The 11,814-nt window shown below is 25.2% G+C and overlaps 1 protein-coding gene across 1 annotated transcript; it reads right to left on the bottom strand.

Annotated features, from left to right (window-relative positions):
- Positions 1 to 3,476: 3,476 nt before the first annotated feature.
- On the bottom strand, positions 3,477 to 10,090 carry LOC145849886 (activator of 90 kDa heat shock protein ATPase homolog 1-like). Its single transcript, XM_082954982.1, has 5 exons — positions 9,940 to 10,090; positions 8,715 to 8,862; positions 7,230 to 7,444; positions 5,151 to 5,318; positions 3,477 to 4,570 (listed from the first exon to the last, which is right to left on the bottom strand). The coding sequence occupies exons 1-5, from the start codon at positions 10,075 to 10,077 to the stop codon at positions 4,205 to 4,207; spliced, it is 1,035 nt and encodes a 344-aa protein (XP_082811108.1). The 5' UTR covers positions 10,078 to 10,090; the 3' UTR covers positions 3,477 to 4,204.
- Positions 10,091 to 11,814: the final 1,724 nt, after the last annotated feature.

Below are 11,814 nucleotides of genomic sequence, written 5' to 3'. Positions count from 1 at the left end.
TTCAACCTAGAAATGAACTGATTAGTAGATGCATATTTCCTCTCACATCATAACATTCCAATTTCCTTAGTAAGATATGTCTATCTACACTATCAAATGCTTCACTTTAATCTAAAAAGACCGCAAAATATTACTTTGTACTTAAACTTCTTTAATGATTAGAATACAATGTTTAGGTAGATACAACTACTAAAACTAAACATGGTATTCTAACCATTTTAATACTTACAATAAAAATTTATAAAATAGATTCGTTTATTAAACGAGAAAAAAAAAACGCTCAAAATATTTGGTCCTAGGATCTAGTGAAGGAAGAACGTTTCGGTTTTCGAGTCGTACACCACATAGATATATTTTAACGTCTTGTCCAGAACAAGAAATTGAAAGGTAGGTAAAACATAGGTACTTGTAATTTTTGAGACTAAGCTTAAACACATTCTACTATAAACAAAAATTGAAACTTATTAACGTTTAAAAAATATTACACAGATCATTAACGGATTAAGGCATTTTAAATTTCGTATCAATTTTTTTTTTAATTTGAAAAAAACTTTTTATTAAAACAACTACGTTTAGTTAGAGCTAATCGTATGTCTTTAGCATAAATGAAAATAGATGACCTTCACAATGCTAAAATACCGTCCAATAAAACCATCTAAGAAAGTTATAAATAGCTTATTAGGTTAATGAAGTTTACGAAAATTGTTACTATTTTTTAGTTTTATCGGTATATAAGTAAAATTTGTTATCAAAATTTTATCTATTTGTCTAAAAAAACAAACAAACAATAAATTCAAATTCAAACAAAAATGCAACCTTTAATTTTGTTACTTGTAGTGTTTTAAATGGCGAAATATATTACACAATAAACTGACATTAATTCCAAAGCAAAAAAAAAGTGTTTTTACATGTTTATAATAGCGTTAATTTATCACAACTAGCTTTGCAATAAATACCTCTGGTATTGTAAAAAAGTCAAACAGTAAGAATTGTCTAGTTATGAAAATACAAACTAGCGAAACGCTACTGAAATTTTTCTGAGAGAACAATTTAGGTGAAAAAAGTGTAAATGACAACTCATTTGTCTGTCTGTTTTTACATAACTTCTTATTTAATTTCCTTCAACATAATTTTTATTACTAAGCAGTTTTCTTCTGAAGGTTATTATTTTCGTCAAAAACTTCTATAATTTATCTTTAGATATACGACATTCTACATAAAACACTAAATATAAAATTATGTCGTACAGCAGGCATGTAGCTTGGTACGTTTCTGGAAGTCGGCAATTTTTTTTTTCTTTGACTTTACGCGTTTTTGTTTCTCATATTTATAGCTTGGAAACACTCTGCTTTACTATTTTTAGCATATATATTAGTTTAGCACCCTAATCACTAGATAAAATATTTTTACTAATAATGATAATAAATGTACTAAAACTGATAAAAACATAAAAGATGAGGTAACAAAACGCTAACACGGGTTAAAGGCTGAACTTTCTGCAAATTCTGAATACATTTATTTTTGATAAATTTCAGTTCGTCTCAAAATGAAATCGTAGCTAAGTAAGCTTTTTTAGAATATTGAATATAATATTCACTTCAAGATACTTGATAAACAAGGTAGTTGCGTTTAAATATTTGGTTTTAAATAAACATACGTACCGTATCTAAAGTTATCGTAAGAAAGTACATAAGTCAACCCCTTAACTTTAGAAGTTATTAATTTAATAAACATTTTTTGAAATTCAATATTTTTTTTCAAAAAATATTCAAATTCATAACAATTATATTTCGTGCTTAACTCTTCAGTTGTTTACTAAGCAATAAAAATAAAGTTTTAATTCTAGCTTATATAGTCAAAAGGTAATCAATGTAAAAGTGATAATAATGGAGCAAAGGGTTATTAACTAGGTGTTCTGCAATATCAGATCTTTTTGAAGCATTTACTACGCTTTTAGATTTATTTTTCTTATTAATCTCATTTTTTAAAATTCATCAAAATTTACTGGAATATGTTCTTTAAACAAAATTGCTTTGGAGTCATACCAACATAACTATTTTCGTAGAAGCAGTTTTACTGGTAAATTAACATACTTTTTTTATTCTGATATCGGATATTTGCCCTCCATATCTAATCAATGGACTAGAAAAAAAATTACTCCCGGTTTTTCTGAGTGTTAAGATTTACTTAATAACCGGTTGACATTTTTTCTCTATAGTTCTTAAGTTCTTATTGACATAAGGTCATAATAACGTAATCGAACATTTCTCTGGTCCTGCTGGTTTTATTTAGTTTAAAATGTTAAGGTATAAGTTATTAATTTAAGCCTTAATAACCCTGATTAGACAAGTAACTATAACTTAAAAAGATTCAAAGTTATTAAAAATTGTTTTAATATATTTGATTCAATTAGACTTGTGGCAATATGTATTTTAATAAGAAAACTAAAGTCGTGTAAACATTAAAAAAGATTATTATACTGTTTATTTGTTTTCATAAAAGTTTTTGTAATTTGTTACGTATGTTTTATTAATTTCTTAGTTGCATTGCAATTAAAAGTACTATGTATTGTTAATAACCTTTTGCTCCATTATTATCACTTTTACATTGACTACCTTTTGACTACACAACCTAGATTTAAAACTTTATTGTTATTGCTTAATATACAACTAAAGAGTTCAGCACGAAATATATATTGTTATGTAATTTGAGCTTTGTGAATTTATTTAAATAATTTATAAAACATCTTATACATTTTAATGAATATTTTCGATTTATCATGATTTGAATAAAATCTGAACTTAACAACTGAAAGTATTTTTATGTCAACGGAAATTAAATAAATTAGATTGAAACTAACAGAATGGAAATAGTATCTGATTAAAAATTTACGCTTCCCTCATCAGCGCAACCAATCAAATCTAAAAACTTATTTAAATGTTTTTCAGTTATGTGATTTATATTTTTTTATTGGTATCTTTAAAATTGTGGAAAGTTCCAAGGCGTATGATTTTAGTACATATCTAAACATATTTACTATTATATAAAAACGGTTTCTACATGAATTCTTCTGTTATTTTTAAAAGTTCTAAAATAGAAACATCTGATAAACTCTCATTAAAATATTTTAAACTTTAGATAGTAATTATCTTTATGTACAAAATGATTTTATTCAAAATTAAGAAACCTAATACAAAAAAGATTAATATCATTACAAATCGTGATTTTAAAAGTTTCATTCAATTAAAATAATAGTAATAATATAAACTAGTGTTAAATTAAAGTTATAATAAGAGTTAAGACTATGATATAATTATTTCAAAGCCTCAAAGTTCTGATTTACTTTATAACTATAATAAAATAAGTTTATAGATAAAATTGTTTATTCATCAAGATTTTCTTTATATAACTGTTTTATATCTTCATTTTCAACATTAACTTAATTAAATATTTCTTATACTTGAAGACTGATGAACAAAATGTGAGGAAAAGTATAAATTAACTTAAGATTACATAAATTTATATAAATAACCAATAGTTGAAAACAATTCGAACGACTCCTTTAAGTATAAACATGTTTTTTTAATAACTTTTGTAACTTTAGTGATGATAAGTGCTGTTTTATTAAGCCGCCATAAACAAAAACTTACAAATTTATTAAAGATGTTGTTTTATTTATATTTAAGGAAATGTTACTTTTTAGTTTTACCTACCATTTTTTAAAAACTTAATATTTGTTATCTTATGAAAACTCTTTGATGAAATAAATACTTACTTATTTTTTTACTATACTAAACCAACTAACTATATAACTTTAGATTTAAACTTTCCATATTTAAAAAACTTAAAACTTTTAATCCATTAACATTTTCTTTAAATTTTGTCTTTTTAGGTAACTGTAGAATAAAACGTGGATACAATACATTCCTAATCTTTATTTTTAAATATTTTTAATCAACCAAGCAATCAAAATTCTAAATTTTCCAACTAAAAAAGGCCTTACCAGAATTAATCTTTGTATATTTCAAACAAACTTTTATCATATGTTATATTATTATGAATTTAAACCCGGGAAAAATAACATTTTAAAGTTTGTAATCTAATACTAATTGAATACGAGAGTCTAAAGATACTTGGACTCCAGTGACTGTAAGGCCTCTTTAAGTTTACCAACATTTGACACAAGTTCTAAAATTATAAAAGTTTAGAAAACGCCGCTGATATCGTTTCCAAAGCCGAAGCAAGCCTTTATTGGATTCCAGTAGTAATTGTGCCAGCCCTGCTTTGTTGCCTCCACGCTTGGCTGCGGAACTCCTGTCTGTTCCAGCTTCATCTCAACCCCGCTGTCCGTCTGTTTCAAACAAATGGTGGCGTTGCTGTGGTGAGCAGCCGGCCACGACTTTTGGCGCCACCTCATGGCGATGCTTTCGTTTTCTACCAATCGCGTGTAAGTGCCAGTAACGTTGCCGCTGAAAAATGAAAAGTCTTCACCAACGCGAGCGTCACCTTTCACAGATGATCTAGACCACGCTGATATCATCTGAGAGGTTGTAAGCGCATCATACAGGTCCTAAAACATTTTTTTTATTGTTTAAATTTTTCAAATAAGTTATAGATATAATTTTACAGCAGTAACTGTAAAAAATTTAAGGACATTAAGCATCCTGACTTAACATAACTATTTAGTGTTTAAAACTCTATAGTTTTTGTTTTATAGTTGACGAACACGAAAAGCGCAAAAGTTTATATGCAAATAGGAAGCAATTTATAAATGGAGATTTTTTAAATATCAGATTAAGGTTACAACAGTTATTTAATTTATTATAATCAAGAAACACTCATATTTTCTGTAGTTTAGCTATTTAGAAGATCAGTTAATTTTGCAATTAGCTTATAACTCAAAAAGTTTTTTTTTAATATATTAAGTAAAAAATTATTTTAATAAAACAAAAAACAGCTTTGAAACAGTTGTAATAGCAAATTTCGTAACATATATATCAATTATCTTTTTAATTTTAGGTAAATACAAAGCTAAACAAGTATAAAAACAACTAAACTTGAACATTAGATTAGATATGTAATTTACAATAAACTTTTTATCTAATCATAAAGTTTTAAGTTTAAGATTTGAGTCAATATATCAATAATACCTTAACTGCACACATAAATTTGACAGTCATGACTAGCTTTTTGGTTGATATTTTGGTGCCTACTTGTTTTTCTTCGTTGGATTTTTTCACCACAGTTTGCTGAAAATCACGTTTCATTTCAGAGCTTTTGGTTTTCTGCGAATCTTTCAAAGTGTCTTTAGTGGGGACCTGATTAGAAAAATAACTGTTGTCTAATTGTTAGAGTCATATAAAATATACTAGTAGTTCTTCAAGTAATTATTTATATTCAAGTATTTTGGAACTTGATGTAAAACATTATTTATAGTGGGTTTTAAAAGTATCGTAACAAGGTCTTAACAAATTGCAGATACCTAAGTTAAGATAAAAACTAAGTTAAATTTTATTAAAAATTTACTTAGCTAGTTTTCTACAAAATAAAACATTTTATTTAAACTGAAAAAACTTAATTATTAAAACAAAATAACTATTAAAATTTTTAGTTTATAACATTTTATAGTATTAAGATAATATATTTGTAGAAGATTTACAATTTACAAATTAAACAAACTTAATAATACAATACAACTATAGTAGTCTGATACTTAATTTGCACTGGGAACAATATTTTCATGTTTTTATGCAGAATGTATAAAAGGCTTTAAAATAATACACCAACATAGTACAGTGCTTTCTCACTTATCCGGTCTTGTTAGGCAATTTTTTTTGAATTTTGGCCGGATAACTACAACAATTGTATATTTTCTAACAAACTACCTTTTTTATTCTATTATGCTACGCATAGAATAAAACAAACACTAAATTTTCAGTTATTTTACTACACTTTCATTTATTTTAACGAATAAAACTATTAAAACAGACAAAGAATAAAATAAATGTTTGCTGTCTTATCCGTTTTGTAGCCAGGTATGTTAATTAAATCAAAAGTTTGTAACTTACCTTAAAAAAATCTAAAATGCTTGCAAATGAACAATAAAAACTTTTAAACTTACTGAGCGCGAAAACTATGAATTATAAATTTAAGTTTGATAAAATTTTAGAAACTGTACGTAACTTTAAACTGCTTGCTTAGTTATAAAAATTGAATTAATCGTGTAAGTCAAATTCCAGGTTTTTCGACGTTTCCAGGTAAAGTGGCAACCCTATATTTACCATTTAAAAAAACTCAAATTAGTTTTTGAGATATGACCGGTCAAACTCGGGCCGCATAATAGGTTCCCTATGGGAAGGGAAAGCTAAAACAGCGAAAAAAAGACTATTTTATTTAAAATATATCTCCTCTTACATTTTTCAAGCTATCTTCTTCAAATTTTCACAGTCTAATCTTTATACAATAATAAAAAACCTTACTTTAGACTTTAGAAAATTTTAAGTAAAAATACGTTCTTATTTTTAGATTTTTTTTGTCATAAAATTTTAATTTTTTTTTAATTGATAAAATTTATAAGTAACGTTTTTTCTTATAATGTAAGGAACATTTCCTGAAAATTTGAAGAAGATTGCTTGCTAAATTAAGGAGAAGATAGATTTTTAGTGATTTTTTTAAATTTCTGAGAAAATTGACCCCAAAATATTTGCGGTCTAAACGTTTGTATTAGAAACTTTTTACAAAAAATAAGGTATCTCAAAAGTTAAGTGATAATTTTGAATTCTATAAAAACTTGCTTGTAGTTTGTACTTAAAGCTTTCATATAAATAGCAAAGTTATTTTTGTAAAAAAAAAACAGTGTTGACCCCCCTATGGCCTTAACTTTAATTTGGCTTATTTATGTTTGTGATTTAACCATAAGGTAATTAACATGTAGAGACATATTTGGTCATGAAGTATTAAAATATTAAATATATTATAATTTGTGTGTTCGTTATTCTTGTAGTTATTCTTTATATTTTCGTTTATCTACAATCTACATCAACTTGGATATAAATATTAGTTTTTTATATAACTTTTTATCCAATAAAAGTTGTACATTTTTTTTTAAATTGCATTTAGAACACTTTGTTTTTGCTCAAAATACAAACTCAACCAGAAAACTAAGAAAATGTGAAATTAGGTACAAGTAGCAGTCTAGTAAAAAAAAAGAGTTAGAATACATCTTTAACCTGAAGTGTTGACGCACAGTCTTTTTTTAAATTTTCCATATATTTACCCAATGCTTCTTGCACTTTAATTGCACCCTTAGTTCTCATCAGCTCTTTCAACTGATCACATTTTTGTTGATCCTTTGTGAAACCAACAGTTACATCCAATTCATTTGCGTCATTTTCTTCACTCAAATTTGGAACTTCAAGTTCACCTTCGTATACAATGTCACACCCTGCATTTAAACATTAATTCATCAGCTATTTTTCAACCGCTTATAAGGGCATAGGAAAGTCCAAAAACAAAATAAATAAAAAAAAGTTTTATAATCAAAAAAAGAATAAAAATCAAAGTTTAAAAAAAAAAGTTTACTCAAAATTTGAAAATTTCAACAATAAGATTGTTTGTTATTAAGTTAAGATATTAGTGAGAAAGATTGCTTAAAAACTATAGGAGAAGATAGATTTTCTATGAAATAGTCTTTTTTTGTATTTTTAATTTTGCCCTTCCATAAGGATGTTGTTGAACTCTCTGACTTTGTACCCTCATACTTGAAAAACTATTTTTTATTACAAAAAAGGGTATAAAGCAACTGCTAGCTATATTGAAGATCTTTAAAATAAGATCAACATGTAAAAAACAGGCCTTACCTTCCCTATGCCCTTGAATGTTTTATGATAATATACGCACTTTTATATTATACTCTTACAGCTGTCATACAAGAAAATTGTATATAATTATAAAGTATCTTAGCTTTTAGATTAAAGCAAATATATTTAGCAACTAAAATTTTGTGCTCAGTGAGCTGTTATTTTGCTTAAGTTTTATACATATATATATATATAGAAATATTTATTTATTTAATTATATAAAAGCTATAATTCAAACAGCTGTTTCACACATTGAAATGTAAAATTTCATGTGATCTTCAGTGAGTTGTAGTTTATTATCAACTCACTGAAGATCACATGAAATTTTACATTTCAATGTGTGAAACAGCTGTTTGAATTATAGCTTTTATATAATTAAATAAATAAATATTAAGCTCCAATTTGATTTGTCGAGCACTATCGATCAGAACTTTGTATAAAACCTTTAATATATATATAGAAATATATATGTACTTACAAGTTTACTTTTCATCGAATAAAACTTGGCTGAGGACGCGTATTAAACGCAGAAACAGCTGTACCAAGCAAAAGTTTATTTTGTGTATGTTATTTCTATAGAAATATATATATTTTTTTTATTTATATATATATAAATCAATGATTTTGAAATATTTTTCTTTAATATATTCGATTAAATGCTGTACCATTAATTTCAAAAAAACATTTAAATCTAATATCTATTTAACATTATCTATAATAATATCTAATGTCAGCATTTGCAAAAAAAAAACTAGCAAGAATTTTTTTATAAACCAGCAAGCAACATGAGTTAGCTGTATTATCTTTAGGAAATTGCAATCTTGCTAATAACAATGTTTCTTAAAATTCAAGTACCTTCTAATGTTCCCTTCCACTTGCAAACGAGTTTGAATTCATAGAAGGTGATGATCTTTTGCTTTCTGTTGTTGATGGTGGCCTCTCCTTCACAAGATTTAACATCACAGATGTAACACTTTCCAATTTTTTCATCTCTTACAACCACCTATAGAAAGATAAAATTATACTTAATTAAAAGTAACATACAAAATATTTTTTCAATTGTTTTTAAAACAAATTTTTTTAAGAAAATAAAATTTTGTTTTATATTGCTCTTAATATATAAGTTTTTTTTTACTAAACTTTTCTCAATAAGTTAAATAGAAAACCTTATGCTTACTAAAATAAATAAAACAAGTTTATTGAAAAGTCAAAATATATTAAATATGCATTTAATAGCTGTCTGTGTACAATCCAGTAGATATTTCTGATTTGGTGTAACATGGAGAACTTTAAGTGAACAAAGACAAAGTTCAAATTTATCAAGAAAGAACTATTGACAGCTTCTAGAATTAGTTATAAATCTAGTTTACTTACTGATAAGTTTAAATCATGACTGAGTGGTACATTAAAAAATAAGGTTTACTGAGTGGGCTTTTGAGAAAATAAAGTATAAATTTAGTCATATTTATGCATTATGTTTCTTTAATGAAAATTAAAATCAAAACTTAAAAAAAAACTTATGCCATTAACATAGCTTTGTAAGACTACATTCAACTTATAACAAGTATAATATAATAATAATTGTCTAATAATCAGTTTTAAAAAGTTGAATTAATAATTCAATAGATACAACTGATAGGTTTCAAGAAAAAGTAACAGTTTTGTAACTTTCTATGGAATTCATTGACCAAACAAGCTTGAAACTTGAAAGTACAAAATCTACTTAGTTAAAATTTAAAAGTATATGCTAACTTCCAACTTACCAATATAAAAACATAAAATTTTTAAAGGTATTCTTAAATTCCCTCAGTATATTTCTTTAATAAACTTATTATTTGTAATAGTATTTAATTATAATAATACAATTTTTGTACTTACATGATTTGAAACACAATCAAAACTTTGTTGAACTATTAAATTTCTATTTGATGCAAAATTTCAAAACATTTTTTAAACAATTCCTTTTCTTAAGTTTATTTTATATATAAATAACTAACTAATTATTTATTTATATTCCAGTGAACTTGTTTCATTATATTGTCAATCTATTAATCTCTTATGTAATGACTAGTAAACTTACCTCCTTCATCAGCCTTTTAATCTCTTTTTTTGACCATTCAGTAGCATCCTTTTCACTCCAATGCCAATTGTTGACATTGTGAGCATCAGGACGTTCTTCAACAATCCATCTCGGGTCTCCTTTACCCCAAACAGCCATTTTTTAATTTAAAATTTCTATTAAAATGATGTTGCGTTTCAGAATAAATTTTCTCAAATTATGTTTTGTGTAAAAGTAATTTTTTAGTTGAAAATCAAATAAAGTTTTTAAATTATGAACTTAACGTGTAAAATTTAAAAAAAATTGAATTGTAAATGATAAGTTTTTTTTTACTTTAACTGAGTTTGATAAGGGCTATCACTCAAGTTTCAAACAAGAAATCAAATTCCAGGAAAATATATTTTAACAAATTTTATCTGGTAGAAGGTATTGACGATTTTAGAAGATTTTATTTAATGTAAATTTATAATCATTATTTTGTATTGATAAAATTTATTTTTATGCTCAACGACAGGTAGGGAGCACAGCACATTTTTTTGTCATATTGTAAAATTGAAATTTAAACATATGATTCCAATGTATTTAGGCTTCATTAAGAAAAATTTGAAAACAATAAAAAATTGCAAAAAATACTCTTGCACCCCACAAAACTGATTTGAACCCCAATAATCACATATTTTTTGATTTTTCAACACAAATAACAAATAAGTTATTTATACATGTCCTAGACTTATAACTTATATCTTAGATAAAAGCTTATAATTAAGGACATACATTTAAAGACAGTTCAAATACTTTTGATGTATTATGACGTCCTAATCACACAAAGTATGCAAATTTTCTCTGTAAAGTGGTGTTTTTTGATAAATTAAAAAAATAGCTGTTTGTTTAACCTAATTAAAAATCTTTATTGTAAAATTAAACTTTGTAGGTATATTTACTTACCTTTAGAATTTAGGTGATTTGGTGAATATATTAGTAGGATATTTGACTTCATTATTTATTTAGCTATAAATGCTTGAACAAACCTTTAAAATTAATAAACTTTCATTACAACAAAATAAAAAAGAATTAAAATTTCAAATTTGTTCTATGGAAGATAATGTTGTATAGCATTAAACATTAAGTTATTGATTTTAAAATAAAGACTATAATAAATAAAGAACATTGCAAAATAAAACAAACATAACACTATATCATTGAGTATTTATACTTAACATTACTGCAAAACTACTGATCATACTATATCAAAGTGTTAATACTAAATTGTACAGTGCAATGTTTGTTTTGTTTCGGCAATGATCTTTATTTCTTTAGTATTGTCTTTATTTTGAAATCATTAACTTTATGTTTAATGCTATACAACATTATCTTCCATAGAACAAACTTAAAATTTTAAAATTTCATTATTTTGTTGTAATGTAAATTAATAATTATTCAAGGTTTGTTAAACATTTGTAGCTAAGTTAATTATGATATCAAATATCCTGCTAATATATTCACATCACCTTAATTCTAAAGGTAAGTAAGTATACCTACAAAGTTTCATTTTACAATAAAAATTTTTAAATAGATTAAACAATCAGCTATGCTTTTTAATTTATCGAAAAGCACCACTTTACAGAGAAAATTTGAATATTTTGTGTGATTATGACATCATAATAGAACAAAAGCAGTTGAATTTTATTTAGATGTACTCCTTTTTAGTATAATCTTTTATTTAAAATATAAATCATAAGTCTAGAACATATGTAAGTGACTTTATTACTAAATAAGTCAAAAATTCAAAAAATAAGTGAATTTTTGGGTTCAAATCAGTTTTGTAGGGTGCAAGATTTTTCTTTTGGAAAGTTTTTTCCTATTTCAAATTAATTTTAATGGATCCAAAACACATCT

The sequence above is a fragment of the Thalia democratica genome, chromosome 2 (assembly GCF_965202585.1).
Source record: "Thalia democratica chromosome 2, ktThaDemo2.hap1.1, whole genome shotgun sequence".
NCBI lineage: Eukaryota > Metazoa > Chordata > Thaliacea > Salpida > Salpidae > Thalia > Thalia democratica.
Note: the sequence above shows the minus strand (reverse complement) of the source record. Positions and strands in the feature narration are given on the sequence as shown.